Source organism: Lactuca sativa, chromosome 5 (assembly GCF_002870075.4).
Source record: "Lactuca sativa cultivar Salinas chromosome 5, Lsat_Salinas_v11, whole genome shotgun sequence".
In the NCBI taxonomy this organism is placed as follows: Eukaryota; Viridiplantae; Streptophyta; class Magnoliopsida; order Asterales; family Asteraceae; genus Lactuca; species Lactuca sativa.
The window spans coordinates 158251844-158277099 of NC_056627.2; the positions used below are offsets into that span (position 1 = coordinate 158251844).

General features: G+C 36.0%; 3 protein-coding genes across 3 annotated transcripts; 2 read left to right on the top strand and 1 right to left on the bottom strand.

The window, feature by feature from the left end:
• The first annotated feature begins 12722 nt into the window (after nucleotides 1–12722).
• LOC111908088 (protein KAKU4) lies at nucleotides 12723–15546 on the top strand. Its single transcript, XM_023903926.3, has 8 exons — nucleotides 12723–13113; nucleotides 13462–13526; nucleotides 13636–13712; nucleotides 13825–13898; nucleotides 13993–14126; nucleotides 14220–14439; nucleotides 14554–14627; nucleotides 14976–15546. The coding sequence occupies exons 1-8, from the start codon at nucleotides 12849–12851 to the stop codon at nucleotides 15150–15152; spliced, it is 1086 nt and encodes a 361-aa protein (XP_023759694.1). The 5' UTR covers nucleotides 12723–12848; the 3' UTR covers nucleotides 15153–15546.
• Nucleotides 15547–16683: 1137 nt separating this feature from the next.
• LOC111908089 (protein ACTIVITY OF BC1 COMPLEX KINASE 1, chloroplastic) lies at nucleotides 16684–20617 on the bottom strand. The gene is made up of 14 exons (XM_023903928.3): nucleotides 20003–20617; nucleotides 19705–19911; nucleotides 19540–19629; nucleotides 19299–19445; nucleotides 19052–19216; nucleotides 18644–18784; nucleotides 18356–18535; nucleotides 18051–18246; nucleotides 17847–17974; nucleotides 17710–17781; nucleotides 17515–17627; nucleotides 17277–17424; nucleotides 17117–17186; nucleotides 16684–17014 (listed from the first exon to the last, which is right to left on the bottom strand). The coding sequence occupies exons 1-14, from the start codon at nucleotides 20330–20332 to the stop codon at nucleotides 16950–16952; spliced, it is 2052 nt and encodes a 683-aa protein (XP_023759696.1). The 5' UTR covers nucleotides 20333–20617; the 3' UTR covers nucleotides 16684–16949.
• Nucleotides 20618–23152: 2535 nt separating this feature from the next.
• LOC111908091 (probable plastid-lipid-associated protein 8, chloroplastic) lies at nucleotides 23153–24931 on the top strand. The gene is made up of 4 exons (XM_023903929.3): nucleotides 23153–23526; nucleotides 24079–24202; nucleotides 24289–24468; nucleotides 24597–24931. Exons 1-4 carry the CDS (start codon nucleotides 23278–23280, stop codon nucleotides 24788–24790), a joined length of 747 nt encoding a protein of 248 aa, XP_023759697.2. The 5' UTR covers nucleotides 23153–23277; the 3' UTR covers nucleotides 24791–24931.
• The last annotated feature ends 325 nt before the right edge of the window (nucleotides 24932–25256 follow it).

The window sequence follows — 25256 nt, forward strand, 5'->3', positions numbered from 1 at the left end:
GGAATCAGAAGAATTCAGTTAGAATGCAAGTGTTAATCTTTAGATTTTGGGTTGAGAGTTAAGTTTCAGGTTAGGACAAAGGGATGAGACTCGTGTTAGGATTCACCTTTGTTTATATGAAAGGTATATTCAATAGTAATGCATGGTCAAGGATTCTGTTTGCCATGGGTATCAGCTAGATAATTTAGAGCCAGGAGGATTTCGTTCTGTTCAGATCGCAAAGTGAGCTTATATTGATTGTGTTTTAGAATGGTTCTGTCTATGTGGAGGTCAGGTAAAGTATTGGGTGTCCAGATTTCTGACAGAGAAGTAATGGTTATTCTGCATTGCTTAAGTTAGTGGGGCCAATGATTCATCCTCCATCAGGGCATGTGAGTCCTGTTAAGGTTGGTTTTGATGCTAGCATTGGAAGGTCACTGTGTGTATGAGTCAACATTTATCCGAAATAGGATTCAAGAAGAATTGGTTGGATCATCAATATGCTTGGAAGGCAGCAATGAGTGATTTCAAGGACGAAATCCAATTTAAGTGGGGGAGAATTGTAACGTCCGGTTTCGAGAAGCTTCCTATTTCGGGAATTATGGGAATTAGTGGATCAAGATATGGCCCTATACTTTAAGGGTTTGGGTTTTAGACCTATTTTAGTGTGGATCATATAGCTCGTGTGACCTAAGCTCTCGGTTGGTGCTTGGAGTCCAAGGGTATAATGGTTAAAGTGATGCTTCAGACCTCTTCTTGAGTTAAGGATTCAAGTTCGGAGGGTTTTAAGCTGAAGGAGATTAGATGACATTGGAGGGTTTTGTCGTTACCTTTTTCGAGCATATAAAGATCACCGAAAACGGATTTGGGACGCGGGAGTTATGGCCATTAGAAGTTAGGAACGATTTGGGTTTAGGCTAGCACGCTGGGCGTACTAGGCTTAAATGATCGTGAAGATTCACTCTCGTATGATGGGCGTACCTGGAGTACACCGGGCATATGCAAAGCAGACTCAACCCCTAATATTTGGGTCTTGGACACTATTTAAAGACCTTAACTTATTGAAAACCCCTCTTACCTTCAGCTTCCATCATCTCTAACCCTAAAATCGAAACCCTAGCCCCATTTATGAGATCCTTGAGATTTTGAGTGTTTTGGAGTGTTCTTGGTGCATATTGGAGAAGAAGGAGCTCATTGGAGAAGTGTTGGTTGTCTTGGAGCTTGTAGATCCAGACCTTGTTCACCTTGATCTTTCTTCTTGAGGTATAAATCTTTAATCTTGATGGTTCTTTTATGTAGATCTAGCTTTGGGTTATGTTATGAGCACGTTTTGGTCTCATGGCTTGAATCTTGTGATTAGAAGTTACTCCGGAACCTTTGAGCCTCATTTATGATCATTGTTGAGGTCAATAAGTCAGAAAATCGAATCTTGATGGGTATACCTCTTCCATACATGAGTTAGTGGTCTTTTGGTGAAGTTATGAATCCAGGGCTTTGGTTTGGGCGCCATTAAGCCATGCAAAGTCATAAAGTCATGAAATTTATGACTTAAGACGTCCCTTAGGATCAGATCTGGGTGTTAGGCGTAAAGTCTTAAGGTTTTAAGAGGATTAAAATTGAGTTTGGGCTGCAATGAGTTACGCTGGGTGTACCCTCCTGGTACGATGCGCGTAACGGGTTCAACCCATTAACCCTCTATCTGGTCACATTGTACGTTCGGCATACAATGGTGGTATGAGAGGTGTACTCACCAGAAGCCATTTTGGTCTTTAGATCATTTTGGGTTTGGGCCATGATTTGTGGGGCCAAGTTTGGGAAGGGTAAAATGGTATTTTATCCCTTAACATGATGGAATATCATTGGACCTTGGATTATGGCTGATTGCCTTAATTATTGATTAGGGATGATTTTGGATATGTTTAGTGTGAAGGGCCCGGTAACAGCAACATGTGTGTGATTTGGTTATCACTAGATTAAGGTGAGTCTCCTCACTATACTTGTGGGTCGAAGGCAGTAGGGGTGAACAAACTCAAACCAAGAAATCAAGAAACCGACTAAAACCAACGAAACCGAAACCGAAGCAAAACCGACAGTTAGGGTTTGAATTTTTTAAAAACCGAAAAACAACATTCGGTTTTGGTTTTTTCCCAGAAACCAACCCATCCAACCCGAGAAGCTGACCCATATTTAAAACCGACAAACCATCCCAAAAAACCGATCCATCCAACCCGAGAAACCGAACCATACTTGATGGTGTTTTGGTTGTAATAGACTATTTCGGGCTTTGGTTGTAGCTTGTAATAGACTATTTGTTGTAAGACTCGTGTTTTTGAAGTATTTAACTTAAATTTGGAGTTTTTTGAAGTGTTTAACTTGTTGCTTCATTTATGGAAAATGGGATAAAACCCAAAACCCATGGGCTTAAACCCATAACTCGTGAGTGTATGAGTTGAACCCAAGAAACCAAAAAAACGCCCAAACCGACCTCAGAACCCAAGAAACCGAACTGACCAGAAACCGATCCTATTGGGTTCTGAAAACCAGAAACCGACCATTTATGGGTTGGGTTTAGGTCCAAAACCGACCTATGCACAACCCTAGAAGGCACCAATGTCAACCCACTAGAATGTGATATGTATAATGTGATGGGTTTTAGCCATATGAACATCCCTATGTGCACATGCAACCCTAATGCTTGGATCTAGGTTTCTCTAATTGAATATACATTGAATCCAAGACTTCTAATGGCTAATATACAATAATAACAATATGAAATCAGAGATTAGAAGTTTACCTTGAATCACTTGCTTGATCTTGTTGTCCTTGAGGCTTTAGAGTCACAATTGTCACTCCTCTAATGGCTTACAAACACCAACTAGCAAGAAGATGATTTAGGAGAGAGGAGAGGGGAGGAAGAATTCGGCCAGGGTTTCCTTAGAGACAAGTGTGTCGAATTCCCTCAACCCATAGGGTTTATTTATATTAGTAAGGCTCCTAGGGTTTCACCCTTAAACCCTAATTGGATAACTTAAGCCCTAAGTAATCCAAATCCTTTCCATGATAAGCCTTGGACGATTTTATGGCTATCTTTAGCCCTAGAAATCGTCCACCCCTTATCCATAAAGGATATTTAGCCCAAAGTGCAACTATCAAACAATTGACAGTTTATACCCCTTTATTTAATTAATCTCTTTAAGTCACCAAATTAATTCCAAATTAATTTATGACTTATATTAATCAAATAACAATATTACTATTCCTTAATAATATTCCTTCTCTCACTATAAACCATCATGTCAAGTTGCTATTGTGAAGGCAACCCAAAAGGACCATGCTCAACCGGGTTACTTGTCTAATATAGTTATAGCCTTAGACACTATTCCAACAGTCTCCCACTTGGATAAGTCTAGTAACTATATATACAAGTATATTCCAATTAGCAATCGTAGCTTTCAAAGACGTTATCAAACTCTGATCTAATCAATCTTGTCCTTTAGATAAGGGATCGTACAGTCCTCTGTTTAGATATCATGCTGACAATTCTATGGAACAATTTGTCTAGCATTTGGTTTCTCGGTCTCCGATTTATTCGGCATAGAACTTAATCGAACACATCAATTCAGTTCTGACCGGGCCCGGCACATAAGTCAAATCAAATCATCGAGCGGCCGAGATATCGCTTTTACCCTCTTAGGATAAAAGTAATAGATAAACTTCGACTTATATGCATTTACTTATTCATTAATCAACTATACACAATAATGCGTTTTATAACATCAAGTTACTGATGTGGTTTCGCATTATCAATGTATAACCAATTAACAAATAACAAACCATATATCTTGGTTTCAAGACTATATGATATTATCGTCTTGCGATCACCCTTTTTTTATCACATTCCATAAGGTGATCCCAACAAGCGTGGGTTTGTTCCAATGCTCAAAACTAGTTCATAAGCACTCATGAATGTTGCAGCAAACTTTAGCTATGTCCAATACCATTTAGACAATCTACACACCAATTCATGACAATCTTCATTCATATCTACTTCCAACATATGAACGATTGTGGACAATTTGAACAATTCGATTATTCTTAATAAACTCAATTATTCTGGAAGTCAAAACATGCAAATGAAACAATAGTTAAACAATTAACATAAGACAGTAACATTACTCATAAATAATACTCTTTTATTTAATCATCAAATGTTAATTACATTTATCTATTACACATTTCTACTACTATCTAATCTATACTAATATCATCCTTCAGCCCAATACTCCTAGCATGCTGCAAGTGCTTAACCCTGCTCAGTCCCTTCGTAAGCGGATCTGATGGGTTATCTTCTGATGATATCCTCTTCACTACGAGTTGTCCTTCTTCTACACGATGTCTAATAAAGTGATATTTTCTGTCGTTATGTCGAGATCTACCATGATCCCTCGGTTCCTTGGTCAAGGCAACCGCTCCTTCAGTATCACAGAAAATCTCCATGGGCTCCTTTATGGCAGGTACAACTCCAAGATCACTGATGAAGTTCTTTAACCATATTGCCTCCTTTGACGCTTCGCTCGCGGCAATGTACTCTGATTCACACATTGAATCAGCTACGGTTTCCTGCTTGGAACTTTTCCAAGTCACTGCTCCTCCATTCAGGGTAAAGACCCAGCCCGACTACGAACGGTAGTTGTCCCCGTCGGTCTGAAAGCTGGCGTCACTATACCCTCGCACCTTCAAGTCATCACTCCCTCCGAGGACCAAGAACCATTCCTTCGTCCTCCGAAGGTACTTAAGGATATTCTTAACCGCAATCCAATGGGCTCTGCTAAGATTCCCTTGATATCTGCTAACCATGCTCAAAGCAAAGGCTACATCAGGGCGAGTACAAGTCATAGCATACATGATTGAGCCAACTGCGGAAGCGTATGGTACTCGACTCATTTCTGCTATTTCAGCTTCGGTACTCGGACTTTGAGTCTTACTCAACTTGGCATTACTTTGTATCGGTAATTCTCCCTTCTTCGAGTTTTCCATACTAAAACATTTTAGTACCTTATCTAAGTAAGTGTTCTGACTAAGTCCTATTAGTCTCTTACTTCGCTCTCTCACTATCCTTATTCCCAAAATATAGGAAGCCTCTCCGAGGTCCTTCATAGCGAAGCACTTCCCGAGCCAGGACTTAACCTCCTGCAGAGTCGGGACGTCGTTTCCTATGAGCAGTATGTCATCGACATACAGAATGAGGAAGCTTACTATACTCCCACTGGCTTTGACATATACACACAATTCATCTTCACTTCGTACAAATCCAAACTTTTTGACTTTCTCATCGAAGCAAAGATTCCATCTATGAGACGCTTGCTTAAGTCCATAAATGGACTTCTCAAGCTTACACACTCTATTCGGATGCTTCGAATCGACAAAACCCTCTGGCTGAGCCATGTAAACATCCTCGGGCAACTTTCCATTAAGGAAAGCGGTTTTGACATCCATTTGCCAAATCTCATAATCATGAAATGCGGCAATAGCTAGCATCACTCTAATAGATTTTATCTTCGCAACTGGTGAGAAGGTCTCATCATAGTCAACTCCAGGAGTTTAAGTGAAGCCCTTTGCAACCAATCGCGCTTTGTATGTGTGTACGTTTCCATCCACGTCGGTCGTCTTCTTGAAGATCCATTTGCACCCAACGGTCTTACGTCCGGGCACATTATCAACCAAATTCCAAACTTGGTTGTCATACATGGACTGGATCTCGCTATCCATCGCCTCTTTCCATTTTACAGACTCCGGGCCTGCCATGGCTTCCGTATAGCTATTAGGTTCATCTAGATTTATTAGTGTACCATCACTAATATACGTGTCCCCTTCGGTAGTAATATGAAAACCATAAAACTGGGGTTGAACTCTAACTCTTTCGGAACGTCTAAGAGGTAAGGACTCGTCAATCGGTTCAACCGGAGTTTCCTCCTCGGGTTGAGTGCCAGCGGTAGAGGTTCCTTCATCTATTGACTCTTGAATCTCTTCAACCTTGATTTGCCTCCCACTGTCTCCTTGGCTTATGAGTTCTCGCTCTTGGAAAACTCCTCTCCTCGCAACAAAGACAACATTGTCCTTCGGTCTATAGAAGAGATATCCAAAGGATTTCTGCGGGTAGCCAATGAAAATACATCGCTCACTACGAGGTTCGAGCTTGTCGTGAGTATCTCGTCTTACGAAAGCCTCGCAACCCCAAACCTTGATATGTGCCAACGAGGGAGCTTTCCCTGTCCACATCTCGTGAGGTGTTTTGGCAACCTTCTTAGTAGGGACTCGGTTAAGGATATGGGCGGTCGTCTCTAAGGCATACCCCCAAAAAGAGATAGGTAGTGAAGCACGACTCATCATAGAGCAAACCATGTCTAACAAGGTTCGATTACGCCTTTCTGCCACACCATTCAACTGTGGTGTCCTAGGTGGCGTCAATTGTGAAATTATTCCACACTCCTTGAGATAATCGTGGAATTCAAGACTTAGGTACTCTCCTCCTCGATCGGATTGAAGCATCTTGATTTTCCTGCCCAATTGATTATCCACTTCATTCTTGAACTCTTTGAACTTTTCAAATGTTTCTGACTTTTGCTTGATTAAGTAGATATACCCATATCTACTATAGTCATTGGTAAAAGTCACATAGAAGCGGTTCCCATCCTTTATGGTTGATCTAAATGGTCCACATACATCGGTATGTATTAGGTCCAATAGACCTTCACCCCTTTCACACGTACTTGTGAAGGGTGACTTAGTCATCTTTCCAAGCAAGCAAGACTCGCATGTGTCATCTTCCCTAAGGTCGAATGACTCCACCACTCCATCCTTTTGGAGTTGGGCTATGTGCTTCTTGTTGACATGTCCAAGACGACAATGCCACAAGGATGCTCTATCCATACCATTGGAAGAATCCATGCATAAAACATCATTTCCTAAGTTATCTACAATCATAACAATGTCATAAATTCCATTACATGGTATAGCTTCAAAATATAAGACACCATTTAGATAAGCAAGAATATAACCATTCTCATTATTAAAAGAAAATCTAAAACCTTGTCTAAATAAACCATGAAATGAAATGATGTTTCTAGCCATTTCTGGCGAATAGCAACAATTGTTCAAATCTAAAGATAAACCATTCCTAAGCACTAAAGAATATACTCCAATCTTGGTCACAGGTGACGATCTTCTGTTCCCCATGATTAGATTTATTCTTCCATGCTCCACATCCCTATTTCTTCTTAGTCCCTGCAATTCATAACAAATATGGTAACCAAAACCAGTATCAAGGACCCAAGAAATAGTATGAGATGAATCATTAGATTTAATTGTATATATACCTACGAAAGACGGTTTGATCTTTCCTTCCCTTATGGCTTGCAGGTAGTCCGGGCAGCTTCTCTTCCAATGCCCTATTTTATGGCAATGATGGCACTCTGCCTCCTTAGGGTTAGGATAGGGTTTAGCAGGATCAACTTTGGTCCCACTAGAAGAGGAACCATCTCGGGACTTTCCCTTGCGGTGACCCTTAGACAAAGCCTTCCTCTTCTTGCCTCTTCCTTGCCCAATAGCCAAAACAGGAGCAACGGGTGGATTGGGAGTGGTTGCAACAGACTTGGCCTTTAGGTTGCTTTCAGCAACCCTAAGGAGACCTTGGAGCTTGCTTAGGGTGACCTCTTCCTTGTTCATGTGGTAGGTTATCCTAAATTGATTGTAACACGGAGGAAAAGAGTGAAGCACCATGTCAATCGCCAAGTCTTCCCCAAAGTCAACATTCAACTTGCGAAGACGATCGACATACCTTTGCATCTTTTGCAGGTGCACAATAAGAGATTCTCCATGACCCATTTTAGTGGAAATCATGTTAGTGAAAATCTCGTAACGCTCTTGCCTCGCGTTCTGGTGGTATCTCTCCAACAAGTCTTGGTGCATTTCATACGGATACATGTCCTCATAGGACTTTTGGAATTCGGCATTCATGGTGGCTATCATGATGCAATGTACCTTTGTTGCATCATGCTCGTGAGTTTCAAAAGCGGTCATTTCAGCCGGAGTAGCGATTTCTGGGTTGATTTTCTCGAGCTTCTCATCTAGGACATACTCCTTGTCCTCATAGCGATCAATTGTGCGAATGTATCTTATCCATTCGCTAAAGTTTGTCCCATCGAAGTGACCTTTTGATAAAGGCTCATCAATGTGAATGAACTAGCAGCAGCGTTGTTTGCATTCGACATCTACAAATAGAAAGGACAAAGATAGATTAGAATATGAATCCCTAATTATCACCCAATAAAAAAAATTAGGGCTAGGATCCAACAACAATATCTACATATTATAAAAGGGATGCCGTAATCTAACATGCAAACAATTTGAAGGTAAGTGAATGACGATTCACTAATTCTCCACCACAAAACATAACTTTAAGTTCTAAATGTATTGAGAATTTCTAGGTTTAGATGAGATTCATTGAAACTTTTCAATGGCATGTTTAAATCTCGATATGCCCCTCTCGTTTGTGACTGGGATACCGAGGATCACAAAGTGGGTGTGAATTACCATGCAAATTTACATGGTGCCTTCATTGTAACGATCACCTATTCGATGTGCCGGTAAACCACACACGCTCCATCGAACTATGATAAACAATGAATCACCCTTTGCCACCTTTGCTTAGAACCAATTAGTGTGCCGGTAAACCACACGCGCTCCACTAACTTCTTAGCAAGGGTGCAAAGTGTAATTTCATGGGATCGCATCAATTCACTTTTACCTAAAGTAACTAAGATTGGGAAATTTTGAAAAACATGTAGTTACTTTGTATTTCATATTATACTTTTAATGAAGAGATGAGGTTGCCCTATCCTACCCGTTCGGCTAACGACCCTCCACCGATCAAGCAAGCGGTGGGTGTGAGTGTACACCCATTAAGCGCCATTTTATAGGCAGCAACCTTATACCCACCTTATAGACCGGCTTCGTGAATGAGGCCTACTAACGGTAAGACTAGCATTTTAATTACACACACACACACACACACACACACATATATATATATATATATATATATATATATATATATATATATATATTAATCTTGTAATATTATATTAGTATAGGGTTGGATTTTAAACTTGTAAAATTCTAGGGTTTGAAATTTAAATTGTCTAAATTAAACTTTTAATCACAAAACATAAATTTCAAAACTTGAGGGCAAGTTTTAAACTTTTAAAACATAGAGGATCAAATAACAAATAATCTTAATTAACAATTTAATTCCATAATTATTCATATTTGATTTATTTAATGATTTTTTGCAAAACAATTTACCAATTTAATTAAAATAATTAATCAATTATCACATAAGGAAACAAATATTTAATTAATTGATAAATATCTTCAATTAGGTCAAGAATATACTCATATATATATATATCATAAAATCGGATTTATATTGATCTAATATGATTAAGGCAAGTATCTCAAAGATAAACAACAAGAAATCCCGAAGTTTCCTCCTTCTGACGCTCGAACTCGCCGAGTACCCAGATGGACTCGCCGAGTTGAGCCTACTCATCGAGTACCACCATGGGACTCGCCGAGTTCTTCATCCAGAGGACAAAAAAACGATTTTTTCAGCAACAAACAAGCAATCAAAGTATGAATTCAATAGAAACCAATCTAGGCTCTGATACCACTGATGGGTTTTAGCCATATGAACATCCCTATGTGCACATGCAACCCTAATGCTTGGATCTAGGTTTCTCTAATTGAATATACATTGAATCCAAGACTTCTAATGGCTAATATACAATAATAACAATATGAAATCAGAGAATAGAAGTTTACCTTGAATCACTTGCTTGATCTTGTTGTCCTTGAGGCTTTAGAGTCATAATTGTCACTCCTCTAATGGCTTACAAACACCAACTAGCAAGAAGATGATTTAGGAGAGAGGAGAGGGGAGGAAGAATTCGGCTAGGGTTTCCTTAGAGACAAGTGTGTCGAATTCCCTCAACCCATAGGGTCTATTTATACTAGTAAGGCTCCTAGGGTTTCACCCTTAAACCCTAATTGGATAACTTAAGCCCTAAGCAATCCAAATCCTTTCCATGATAAGCCTTGGACGATTTTATGGCTATCTTTAGCCCTAGAAATCGTCCACCCCTTATCCATAAAGGATATTTAGCCTAAAGTGCAACTATCAAACAATTGACAGTTTATACCCTTTTATTTAATTAATCTCTTTAAGTCACCAAATTAATTCCAAATTAATTTATGACTTATATTAATCAAATAACAATATTACTATTCCTTAATAATATTCCTTCTCTCATTATAAACCATCCTGTCAAGTTGTTATGGTGAAGGCAACCCAAAAGGACCATGCTCAACCGGGTCAAATACTTGCCTAATATAGTTATAGCCTTAGACACTATTCCAACATAATGTTAGCTATTTTGTGACTCTTGCATGTATTGTATATGTTTGTATGTATATCGGGCGGGGCCCGATGCCAGGCGAGCCTGATGAATGTGTTAGGCAGGGCCCATGGCATGTTACGGTCAAATCTGTACGAGGCGTGGCCCGATGGATGTCAGGCGAGGCCCATTGTATGTATGGTATGTGGTATTTTGGGGGACTCACTAAGCTTTGTGCTTACAGTTTTATGGTTATGGTTTCAGTACTACCAGTTCGATAGGGAAAGGTTTGGCATGACTACATAACATCCCCCAAAGTTTTATTCTGCATGGTTGTTTATGTTTTTTACTTTGATGTTTAAATAATATATCTATTCTGACTGGTTTTGGAACAACTCATGTTAAAAATAAAATTTTTCTATGGATTTTTGGGATGTTACGTCCCCGAAATGGATAAAAGAATATGGTAGCGAAGAAGGTGGTTCGAAAAGAACCAAAATTTCCGAGACGTCTTACACTACTTCATTGGATGCCCATTTTTGGGGTTGATTTGAACTAAGTGGACAAGCTTGAGTTGGAAGAAGTGGTTTGACCGATGGGTCGAGATAGGGCAAAAAAAGGAGGATCGCCGTCGAATACACCGGGAACGGAAAGAGGTGATGAAATACATAGAGTTGCTACTAGTTTGGAAGTTTATAATTTGAATTTTCAGAGTTGTTTGAGTTTTGAAAAGGAGAAGTTGGAGGAGAAAAAGAGATCGAGAGAGGAAAAGCAACATGCTCGAGAGGACGAGCAAAAAAGTCGAGATATGGAATTTTTAAGAAAACCTTACGATCACCTCATCGGAGACGAGCTCGATATGGTTTTGAGGGCTAGAGCGGAAATAATGAAAAAATATTACAAGTAGTAACTTTTTTGTCGGTTTTAAGAATGTAATTGTTTCTTTTTAGGATCGTAATCGTCTTTATGTTTTTTTTTTATCATTTTTAGGAATGTAATCGTTTCAACTAAATCAATGAAGTTTATTTTAGTTAATGACATGTTATTCAACTAAAAAAGAAAAAAAAAACAAAAATACTTTTTAATTTATTACATTTTATTCAATTAAAAAAAGTATGGTAAGACGTGGTCAATTTTATAGGGTGCCGTAAAAAATGATATTATGTTAAAAAAATATAATGAATATGGTATGACACCCACAAACATTAAAGCATATATTTATTTTTTTTAAAAAGTATATATATATATATATATATATATATATATATATATATATATATATATATATATATATATATATATATATATATATATATATATATATATATATAAAAGTAGGTTCAATGGAAAACGAACAATTAGGGCAACATATGCTGGAACCAATGATCAAGTGACACGTGTCTATTTCTTCATTCATAAGCAATGTATTATGGAAGTTATTTATGTAGTTATTCCAAAGTGATGTGTTGTCATGCTTTCATTGGTTCTAACATGTGTTGCCCTAATTATTTATTTTCCATATAACCCTTCCATATATATATATATATATATATATATATATATATATATATATATATATATATATATATATATATATATATATATATATATATATATATATATATATATATATATATATATATATATATATATATATATATATATATATATATGTTTAGCGGCCTGATACTTCTGTATCCAAACAACCAAAAATAAGAATATCACATAAAATACATGTTGTCTTTTTCAAAGATATCTATATATTTTAAAATCGTCACATGCAATGCATACAATCTGCTTAAATACAATTTTCTTTTAACCAAAAAAGTTTGTTTTCGTCTAACATCGTCATTAATTGCCACCTCCACACACTCACCACCACCCCGACACGACCCACCAATTAACAACCACACACAACTAGCATTCTACACCATATCAACCCAAGAAACACAAGTAAAAAACAGTTTAGACCCCCAACAACCAAAAGACGATGAGTTGTTCATACTTACATATAAAAACAATTTTTTTAATAAAAACCAAAGATGATCAACTAACTATGTTTATATTTTAGAGAAAAATGTCCCCAATAAAATGGCATTCGAATTCCTGAATGATCATATTTTGTAGTGAAAGACAACTGATATCAGTATGAAGAAGAATCAAGAATGAGAAAAAACCGTTTAATGATGAAAACTGAATTTGTTTTTTATTAAAAGGTATTATCCGTATAAAATTTATATGTTCAGGGACTATTTATGTAAGTTACATTAAACAAAATGAAACATTTTATCAACTCCCCCGATAACTGCCGAACTCCGATTTCTCTCATTTGATGATTTGCTCGATTTCCCCCCACAAACTAACAACACCGTTGCCATTCCTCCTACTTCTCCCCTACTAACCCATTCTCTCACCATGGATTCCGGTCCTCAGTCTGCCGTAGACGGCGGTGGCGGCAGATCCAGTGGAAAAGTCTATAAACGGCGGCGAAGCGCTACCAGAAAGACTCCATATGACCGCCCCACTGCGCCTCCCCAACCAGAAAGCCCTAATTGGTTAAATGGACTTGTTTTCCCTGCCAAATTTGTTGCTGGTGGTGCTAGTAAACTTTTTTCGTCAATTTGGAACCCCAAGAGTTGGGCCTCGCATTCGTCTTCTTCAGACAGCGATTCTGATTCAGGTATAGAATATCCGAACTTTTTTTATAGTTATGCAGTAATTGGTCAAATATGAGGACTTGTTGAGTGTTAAATTGGCAGAAATCACAATGACACATAGTTTAACCTTTGTGATTTTTGGATTCTTATTGTGCTAAAAAGGGATATATACGAATTAGGGCTAGTTACATATGTACGATATAATTATGACAATCCGGAAAAAAAATTGGTTTGATTTCGCACAAATTTAAGTAAAATGTTTGACTGTTAGTCATAAAGACCATACACCCTGTAACATCTGGCGTTTAAATTTCTTGTTTATTGATTTGGTTATCAATAATTTAAATTTGTTCTCACATGTTTTCACGAAGGTGCTATAGAAGATGAATCTGAAGATAATGGAAATCTTTCTGATGGGGGTGTTGAATTGAACCAGGTAATTTCAAAGTTCTTCTTTTGTATCATGGAACCCTAGCTTTATGGCCACACTTAATGAGCCTAAATGTATATACATGTCTAAGTAGTATCCACTTTTATTATACCAGAATGAAGGCAGTTCATCTGGAAAGAGTGAGATTTTATATTTAGTTGAACAACTACTTATGCTCGAACGCTATTCAAGGTAAGATACTCTTTTCCTCTCCCATTTTGTGGTTTCATTTCATAACAATTATATTGTAAATGTTTTGTCTTTTGTTTTCTACTTATGTACATATTTTACAATTTTTTAACAGGGAAGAATGTGATAGAGTAATAGAGATTATCAATTCACGAGTTGTAGATTACACCATGGGAGATGTTGGAACAAGTAAGATTATGAGGAATATGAAAGTCTCTAATATTACTGTTGCTTTCTTTCTTGAATTTGGATATATGAATATGATGTTGTATTTTGTTAACAGAGAGTCCAGATACTCACAACCAAGTAATCATGGAAGCAAGAAAAGTGATTACAAAAAACATGGTTGGATCAAGTTCAAAGTCAGACATGGAAAATCACATTCATGGCTCCAAATCTGTTACAACAACACCAAATGTTAGTACTACCATTTTGCAGCTTATGTTTTTCTGATTTGATCAACACCTTCTACTTATTATTACATTTGGTATGATTTAATGCATGCAACAGAAGGATTATGTTTCTAGTGGATCATGGAACATTCAGGATGAAATACAACGGTTGCGATCAAAGGCAACAGAAGATCTGTTAATTCGCCATGAATCACCGAAACTTGACAAGATTTTGGAGGTTGTTAATGTTAATGTTAAACCAACTATGGAACCACAACCAGAGGATGAAATTGTAAATTTGGCTTCAGAGGGGGGTACTTTAGGTTTAGGCCTCTCAGGTTGGTATCTTTGCCTAATATCTCCAGATGATTCTATACAGATTAAACAATTAGTATAATTTTATTTACATAAATCTCTCGCCTTTCCTTTATTCCTTTTTTTCTTAATTTCAGATTTGACAACCACTCAAGATCATGGGCCCACCGAAGCCTTTTCATCCCTGCCAACCATCGAGGAACAAAACCAGGTAAAATTTTGCCAATTCCATATGTGAAAACGAGCTTTCTAAGGCTATTTTTTATAATAAGGGCATTCTTGTCTTTTGCATAAACCAGAAATCAAGTCCCATCTTTTTGTCTCTCAGTGTCAGTCCAAGACACCACACACACTGAGACTGATGTGAATGAGACAAAAATTGTAACTTTTTGTCCCAACCGAAAAGGTGGAACAAGATATGCAAAAGACGAGAATGCCCTTGTCGACCTGATTATGAAAAATAGCCCTAGAAAGCATGTAAGAAACGGGTATGTTAAGTGTTAACATAATATAAGAATACAATTAATTAATGATTCCCTTGATAATAATAATAATATAGGAAAAAGAGGATGAAGATGATGTGAAATCAGAAGTGGAAAGGAATCATGATGTGAATGGTTCACAAGGAAGCTCAAACACAAATGATCCGTCTGGCTTTATTAGAACAACAAATAGCCCGGTGACACGGGCAATGGCAAGAAACAGGAGATACAATCAAAACCAAAAGGACAAATGATTGGTTGGATTGTGATTGTGATTGTAAGTAGCTGCTACTGACTAGACAAGACAAGACAACACAAGACAAATGTTGGTACAAGTTTTAGGGTTTATTGTGTCAATGGATGTAAACTTTAGGGGGGTTTGTTGTATCATTAGTAGATGTTAACTTTTAGCCAAGGGTTAGGGTTAGGGTTAGGGTTAGGGTGGGTTTATGTAGGTTTGAAAAACTAGTTGTGTGTTTAAACTAATTTAGTCTATTTGTATGATGTGATGTGATGTGATGTGTAATTTGGTAGGGTATTGTGAAGAGGAGTTGTGGTATGTACTATGCACTATAATGTAATGCAACTTAAATGTGTGTTGTTGTAGTTTCATAGATGTTTAATGATTGAAATAAAGTTATTTTTATAGCCAACTTGTTAAAAATATACTTTTTTTAGCATTTTAATCTTTATAGAGGTAACCAGTTACGAAAGTTGTTCAAAATAGGTTGTTCAAAATAGGTTACTGGGACTTGATATAGCATATTGGCTACCCTATCACTTAGCCAAAACTTGTAAAACCAAATTTGTGTATGTTCTTTCTAAATTTTTTACATAAGTTGGAAAAAATGAATTTGTAAAAAATAATATATTGTAATGTTTTTAGAAAAAAACTAATTTAAGATAAACTAATCACTTGGTCGACGTTCATTTTTATCAATCGCATCAATCTCACAACACATTATAAAGAAATATACATATATAGGTAGGATGATGATTTGTACACAATATTAAAAAAATGTTGTATTCTTACAAGTAGGAGGATATTATGTGGGAAATAGAATATAACCACCATTCTTAAATTTTTTCTTGAGAAATTAGTCTTTGAATTTGACTTCTAAAATTGTCACATCTACTACTAACCTTAAAATTACTTTAGCTTTAAAATAAATTTACATACATCAAAAAAGTTTATAATCGAAGACGTTTCATATTTTGAAAGTACATGGTTTTTTAATATAGAATAACCTAAACAGAGATCGTCCAAAATTTTAAACAAGTTTAAAGATAATCAGGTATTTGATAACACAATATTCCCCGACATGTAATATCTTGAATGAAAATTCGTTGTATAATTAATGTAAAACCCCTTTATACGAAAATTGAACAAGCTCTATAAACTACACAACTAAAATAAGCACTTAACCCTATATGTAAACATGGAATTTATACGAAAATTGAACAAGCTCTATAAACTACACAATGAAAATAAGCACTTAACCCTATATGTAAACATGGAATTAATATATTTGGATGAATGATATGATTAATCAAGACTATCACCAAGTTGTTTTGGTTCTCTACGTATAAACTTTAAACAATTTTACGTTCAAAATGTGTTGAAATTTCAAGATTAAATAAACCAATAACACCATTACTCACTATTTGTCCTTTCATTTTTTATCACAACAAAAAAAAAAAAAAAAAAAAAAAAAAAAAAAAAAAAAAAAAAAAAAAAAATCAAGAATGTCAAAGCATTACTCAAGTAAAGTTCACTAAAACTAGTTGCAGAAAGCTCCGAGTAGTGTCATTTTAGTTTTATATACAATACATCACCTCTAACATCCAGGCCATCAACGGGTATGTGTTTGTATTAGTTCCGATATAAAAGACTAATTATTGTACATCAACTTAACAAATTTCTTTTCCTTTTTTTTTACCTATAAATTTGTTTAGCCAAAAAAAATATTTGATGGCTTAATTCTATACAAATTATGTAACTATAACTTTTTTTATACCTCTATGAACATGTGTGTCAAAAAAAACCCGAATCATTTATCGGATAATACAGAAGCACTCCATGAAAGCATGAAATCACGAGCAGCTGAAGGTAAGTCTGCAAAAAAAATCAAATTATTCATAAAGTCAAATTATCCAAAAAAGGAAAAAAGACAAGATAATAATAAAAATATATATATATTTTTTTTATAAATCATACCTCTGACAACCTCCAAAGCAACTGAGGGAATGTCTATTTGATCTTCAACAAGCCTATACACATCCACAAGCTACAAAAAAGTAAAAACACACAATAACATGAGTTCAAACCTACACTACACTACACAAAAGACCAAAATACCCATCGGGTTATACAATACCTCTTCAATATGAAGCTTAGAATCCTCTGTTAATGCAAGAAGAAGTTGCCTACGTATTCCTTCATCAATCAAGAAAAGCCGAGCCCCATCTTTAATCGTGTCCGTTAGATCCAACTTTCTTTGAACCTGCAGCCCTCTCGAACTTTCCCTGATCCAAACAAAAAAGAAAAAAATATTACTTCAATGTGGTGAAGGGTAAAACGGTAAATTCCCACCTGGAGATAAGATAAGATCTTACGTGCTGTTTCCTTGGTATGCAGGATTGCTGCTCATTTTTGTTACATTCTCTTTTGCCAACACAATTAAGTTTTCGAGCCTCTTCCATTGGAAAAGACCATCTTTGAACAAAACCTAATAACATAAAAGGAAGAAATAAGTAATTAAAGATTTTTTATAAAAAAAAAAAAAAAAATGAAGGGCTTGTAAATCTGACCTGAACAAGGCGTTCACGAAGAGCGGGATTTGGATCTGTTAAAAGACGTTTTGCAATGTATGGATATGCAACCTGTGAAGTGTTTTGGTTATTAATATGTAGACAAATAATAGTAATAATAATAAAAGGAAATTTACCTCAAGAAACTTAAAATCTGGTTTTAGTGTGAAACAGATGCCTTCTTGAGTCAATAAAGAACGAATGACAAGAGAAAATCTTTCTGGAATCCGAATAGGGTATTGATACACAAGTTGATTGAATTTCCCTATTGATACAAATACAATACACAAGTGGTAAACATAATCATGAATACATTATTAGTTAGTAATTAGTATTATTACCTGTAACACTTCTAAAATTAAAATCAGCTAATCCTTTTCCTGCAGAATTCTGCCAAATAGATTCCAAAGCTGGAATAATGGGGGAGACATCTGTTCCTTTAGCAAGAAATCCAAGTCTTGTGAAATCATATGCCATCTCAGCATAATCTTCATTCACAGCATGGACAACAGCATCGATTAAAATCTGTTTATTTTGCTGAACAAAAACAAAAACAAAAACAAAACAAAAGGTTGATTTTTCAAACTACAAAGCTCTAATACAAATAAATGAAAGTAAGATGTTATAACAAACGAATAAACAATACCTGGCTTAACTGAGCAACATTCCCAAAGTCCACATAAGCAATACGTCCATCCCGCATGGCAAAGATATTTCCAGGGTGAGGATCACCATGAAACAAACCAAACTCAAGCAACTGTCTCAAAGCAGCACTAACACCAACAGTCAAAAATCCATTCACATCAATCCCAGCCTCCTTAATGGCCTGACAACCAAAAAAAAAAAAAAAAAGTAAACATGTTATAATACATCATCAGATATTGTTTGTGATATCTTCTTTCCAAAAACATTTTTACATGTTTAGCATTCAAACCTGTGGATCAGTACACCGGATTCCATCAATCCATTCCATCACTAGAACACGTGAACCAGAAAGCTGTCTGTATGCCCTTGGAATTTTCACAGTTGGATCTCCTTTGAAGTTTTCAAGAAAATCTTCAATGTTACGTGCTTCCTAATCATTTCAAAAATCAAAAAATTCCAATTGTTAAAAAGATAATACCCATAAGTAAAATGAGCTACCTTGATGGTTCCATCAGGCTCTGTTTGTTACACAGGTTAGGACAAGACATGACAGGTTGTACTGTGATAAAGGTGGGAGGGTGTGTAAAAGACAAGAATGCCCTTTTTACCCTGATCATCAAAACTAGCCCTAGAAAGCTTGTCCAGTCCAGTGTAACAAACGCAGCCTCAAAGCATGAGATTATAATCTGAATACTACCAATGTATAATCAAGCTCCTCCAGAAGCTTCTCACCAAATTCATCAACTATAAGCTCTGCATTGCAACCCAACTTCTGTAAACTGATTCCATTCAGGAATGAAGCAAGTGTCCGGAATAGGAATAGGTCCCTGTATATTATAGGCTCTATTTCAGGCCTTTGGACCTGAAAAAGTAGCAGAAAAGTTAAACAAAATAGTGATTTAATAAATCACACAATGTTGGAAAGTTAGAATGATGTTTTTGACCTTAATAGCAACATCCTCGCCTGAAGCACGTAGAGTAGCCCTGTAAACTTGACCTAAACTTGCAGCTGCTATGGTCTCTGATGAAATTTTGCTGAAAACAGCTTCAAGAGGTTGACCTAACTCCTCTTCTATAATGTTGAAAGCAACCTAAATATCATTGTTAAACCACTCACAGCTTAAAGGAAATATAGGGTGTAAAGAACATGTTGTGGTGCATAGACTGGATATATGAGGTCATTACCTGATTAGGAAAAGGAGGAACATCATCTTGAAGAATGCAAAGTTCATTCATGTAGTCTTCCCTAATAATATCAGGTCTGTTTGCAAGAACCTGTGAGCAAGTTACAAAAGAGTCAATACATCAAAAGAAATAAAAGCAAACTACAATTGTTAAAGAGTGGAAAACCTGGCCAGCTTTGATGAAAGAAGGACCCAAATCGCATAATAGATTCCTGAGCTGCCTAGCACGAAAAGGAACAACTTCTTCATCACGACCAACTAGATAATCATACACCAATCTTGTCCAATAGAATCCCAACTTCCAAACAATCTCAACTCCTCTTCCAACCAGTGATAAAATCGCACCTTGTGACTCCAACACCTTACTTCTAACCTTCATACACAATTCAAAACGAGATGAACAATTATTATTGATCATAGAGGGTGTATGTTAAATCCATATACATACAACAAGGTATACTCACAGTATCAGGGGTGTACTTTCGAAACGGAATGCAAACACCACGCTCGATATCTAATTGCTCTAACGCACTGCTACTAATGGAGGCATTTGACGACGATTGCAATTCCTGTTCACTCCGGCTACCTCCGTTCACGGCAGCACGACCACGAGCAGTGGATGCCGCCGCTACCGCCTTAACAACCTTCAACGTTTTCCGATTACTGGAGCGACGATTACGAATAACAGCAACAGGAAAACGGGTGATCCAAGTTGCGGACACACCAACAGGCGTGTAACAACTGGAATTCAAAAATGGTTTGGGTATATGATAACTAGTGGTACTCATTTCCATGAATCGTGATCCAAGGAATTTAAAATTGAGGAAAAAGATCCCTAGGAGTATGAACTGGATGCGAAATTGGGGAATCTGGTTGTGAAGTTTTATGGGAATGTTGATGATGCAAAATTGCAAATGATGATTTGGGGGATTGAGTGTTCAACTGAAAGACTGCGGTTGAAGGTGGATAACAAAAACGATTAAACGAACAATGGAAGAGCATTAATTAGCCACGTGTACACGTGAGAATGGCTGGAAACTCCAGGAAAATTGGCCCACAAACCTTTTCAGAAAGTTATTCGTTCGATCACAAAATAGGACAGAAATGAAATGAAATCAAATTAAAGATAGGCTGATTATGTTCGCTATAATCAATCATATCATGTCATAATTTATTTCAATGTTACTATCTTGAAACAAGTTGTCGACCTTCCATACATATCTCGAACAGCTGTGACACTTGATAATTTGATTTAGGGTCGTCTAAATCCTTTCAATGTTACTATCTTGAAACAAGTTAAGTCGGTGAACATAAGTTCCCGTGTTGTTTTATTTTTCCTAACCGATTTAGGGGGTGTTTGGATAGGAAAAAAATATGTATTTATTACTTATTCCCATAATAAGCTAATTTTGAGTGTTTGGATAAAATATAGCTTATTAAGCTAAATAAGTTAATTTTAATAAGCATCTCTCCTCATGCTTATTGCTTATTCCCACCACAAATAAGCTAATAAGCTAATCCAAACATCCCCTTAGTTTTGTGCAAAATTTGTTAATTTGTAAGTAGTCAAATAGTTTTATCTAGCTTATTAGAAGTTGGTGGTTTAAGCAGGTGAGTTGCAAGTTAGAGGGGCTAATTGGACAAAAGCTTAAAGTTGGTCGGTTGTGACTCGTTTTCTTGGAAAGATGGAACGAATCACGACCTTCTACCAGGTCGCATGGATCTATTTGTTTGGTCCGACATATTTAAGTGGCTGTTTTAGAGCACCGTCTTCATCCCATGTTGCTCTCATTGAAACCTAGCTGCGATATAGCTTTAGAAACCCTAATATGCTTTGTGGTTATTAGTGTTTCTTGTACGATCTTTATCTTAAGCAAGTTAATCATATGGATTAACTTGCTATACATTTGTAGTTATCTTTACGAGTGTGAGAGCCATTACATAGTGAGATTTTCATATGTAAAAGTATTGTGAACGGGTTCATCTAAGGGATTTAAATCTATCACTTTTGTAAGCAGTCAAGTAATAGAAGAGTTCTCTGATTCATATCCATGGATGTAGGTCACATTGACTAAACCATGTTAATTCTTTGTCTTTTTATTGTTTTTCCTTGATGATTATGTAATGCCATTTCGATATGCAAGGAAATCAAAACAAATTAGCCACCACTTTTCACTCCACTTGTCATTCCCACACTTTCAAATGCCCACTAGGCATTAATTAGTTTATTCTACCGATAGATGATGTTTGTCATACAATAATCACATTGTCAGGTTACTTGGCTCAAAGAATGAATGATCAAAGAAAAACTATAATTTAAGAACCCAACATAACCTCTTTCTGAATTTATATATGTCATTGATCAAGTACTTATAATAGATGCAAACAACCCTTGATTGGTGACACATAAAGAAAACTATCATGTTTTTGGTTCCATGTCATTCAGTTGATCAAAGCATTCCCAAATAATTACGTTTTTTTAATTAAATAACACCATGTTTCCAAATTCCGTTACGTTCACACCAAAACCCGATTTCCATGCAATGTCGGTGCACTAAACATGGTTGTTGTTGGCATCTGAGATGACTAATTCATCAACAAGAAAAAAAAATAGGTACATGTTCCGGTGCAATAGGAGCCACTCAAATTTCCACCATTTTCTTGAAAAGATCCATAAATAAATATTAAAAAAAAAAACCCATCAAGATTTTGTTTGGCATGAATTCTTGAAAACCACATAACTATCACCCTAATCATTGTTCTTGTTCGCAATCTCACACTAGTTTTGGGTCCTACAAGGATTCTAGTGCATGTCTAGTTTTGAGGAATTGGTTTATATCATTTAGAGTGTCTAAAGAAAAAAGTAAAGTAATGACCTACAACAAATATGGTTAAATGTAATTGTATGTGTTAGAGTGAGTGAGCAGGTGAGAGAGTAAACGAGAGCAAAAGTATACACAACATGTATACCATAGACAGTTATTGTAGTATTATGTATAATTTGAGGAGAGGTGAGAGACAAAAATAAATCTAATCGGAAGAAAGAGGTGGGATAGGTGACCTCTCTTTAAATGTATAAAAGATTAGAAAAAATAGTTATAAACGAACAATTAATTATATAGTCTTTTCATTGTTTTGCAAAAAGAAATTCTATTTTTTTAGTTGTATCGTTATAAATTCTGCAAGAATATTAAGGTTTTTATAAGGCTTTTTAATTCGTGTAATAGTAATGTTAAGTTTTCTATTTACAAAATGAAATTATTTTTGTAAATTCATCTATAATTCTTCGATTCTTTTTTAAATCTATGGTAACAAGGAGTAAGTTCGGACCAAAAAAAGTTCTATGGTAACAAGGAGTAAGTTCGGACCAAAAAAAGTTCAATAATTACAATGAAAGAAAAATAAAGACCAATACAGAACATGGGCAATAGATCCATGGGTTATTTAAAAAAAAAAAAAAAAAAAAAAAAAAAAAAAAAAAAAAAAAAAAAAAGCTTAAGGGCCTTTAACATAACGTCCATAATATTTCAGGCCATTTTGAAATTCTTCATAACTTTTCGGGTCGAAATGAAACTTTTCATCAAGATATGACATGGCGGCATTGTGGCCGCTTATTGGCGGAATATCAGATAAGCCAACGTTGGCCTTGGCACCACCAGGACGGCCACCACCACATCCTCTCAAACCCGACATCCAGCGCCATTGTTGTTCTTCTCCATAATCTGTTTCTGAATCAACAATGGCTTCTTCTCCTTCTTTCTCGTTGGTTTCCTTCTCACATGTTAACACTGAACCCTCTTTTATTCTACTCTCAAGTCGACAAAATCTAGTCCCACTAAGCCCTAAACGGCAATGCCTTAGAGTTTTTCATCGTCGAGGTCGCAATAACAGCGTTATCAGTGCTTCGGTGTCATTTCCGGCGCAAGAGGTATCGTCGTCATCATCGCAGCGCCGGCCCGATGAACTTGCAGCCTCCATTTTTTCGAAGGTTTTAATTCACTCTCTCGTGTAATCAACCGTATTTAGGGTTTTGCTTCAGCTTATCAACGCGTAATTAACATATGAAACAATAAAGTAAATAACTTTCTGACACCATTTTCAGGGAAGCTTTAGGTTGCGATTCTTAATCTTCTAGCTAATCCTCTCTTACTTATGATTGAACAAGGATTGATAATAATTTGTAGTGTTCAGTGCCCAATCGTTATGCTATTAGGAATTAGAATCTCAAGTCTTCAAAAATGGATTTCCATAAATTTGTGAAAAAGCTTTCAAAATCACATTATATGCCAGTGATGACACTCCAAATCATAATCGACCTATTGAATTTCTACATACGTTCTTATTATTGCAAATGTAAAAAAAATCACATTCAAACATTCCAATGGCACATCTCCGAAGATCATTTACATATATAAGAACATGATCCAAATTTGATGAACTACATACACAACTTTGAGCTACTTTGATGTTGGTTTATTAGTTTTAATCTTTAAATATCATGAACTTGGTGACCTTATTTGTATGTATATATCTAAATTAGGTTATGCAAACAGATCGAGGAGTTACATTAACAAGGGAACAACACCTGCAAGTAGCTGAATTGGCTGGTGAATTGAGCAAATATTGTGTAGATTCACCCGTCAAATGCCCCTTGATTTTTGGAGGTACACTTTTATTTGTTGATGAGGATGAAGAGAAGGGCATTTAGGTCTTTTGTAAAATCTTTACGGATTCATGAAATTTTATACAGATTGGGACGTGGTGTATTGTTCAAATCCTACATCACCTGGTGGGGGATTTAGAAGTGGATTGGGACGCCTTGTTTTTAAAACAAATGAAATGATTCAAATTGTTGAGGCTCCTGATATTGTGAGAAACAAAGTATCTTTCTTGGCTCTTGGTTTCCTTGATGGAGAAGTCTCCTTGAAAGGTATGATTCCATCTTTTTTAAATAGAAAGATATTATAAAGCAAGTTTTTTTTTTATTATTATTAATAGGAAGACAAGTTTCTATTTAATATTTCACTTACTAGTTTTTCATGTTTTTGCAATATGTAGGGAAATTGATAGTTCTAGATGAGAAATGGATTAAGGTGGTGTTTGAGCCACCCGAACTTAAGATAGGATCATTAGGGTTTCAATTTGGAGGTGAGAGTGAAGTGCAACTCGAGATTACTTATATTGATGATAAGTTGAGGTTAGGGAAGGGATCTCGAGGCTCTTTGTTTGTTTTCCAAAGGAGAAATTCCTAAACAACATAATCATGTCTAAGCATGCTTTATTGTATTGAACCAATGCCATTTTTAGCATGATTTTTGTATGGTGTATACTTGTATTTTATGTGTATATAAATATATAATAATAATAATGTAAACATTCATCTTGTTTAATTATATCTTTATTTTCAAGTTGTTACTAGTTTACCAACTTGAAACCCAAAAATTAGGATGTTACAAAGATTTATTTCTTGTATAAACAAAGATCCACTCAAAATATGACAATCCGTACATTTGAAAAACAATACCATATTTATAAAACAAAAAAAAAAAGATGATCAGTTTCAATTCTATCAAAAAATAATGCAAAAATAGTAAAACATTGTGAGGGTATTTGTATAATTTTGTGGCACTATAGTATGTGCTTTAGTTGCACATATTTTTTGTGACGCTACAAAGTTTTTGGTTCCCTCCTATTTTCCCTGCTTTTATGTCTAAACTT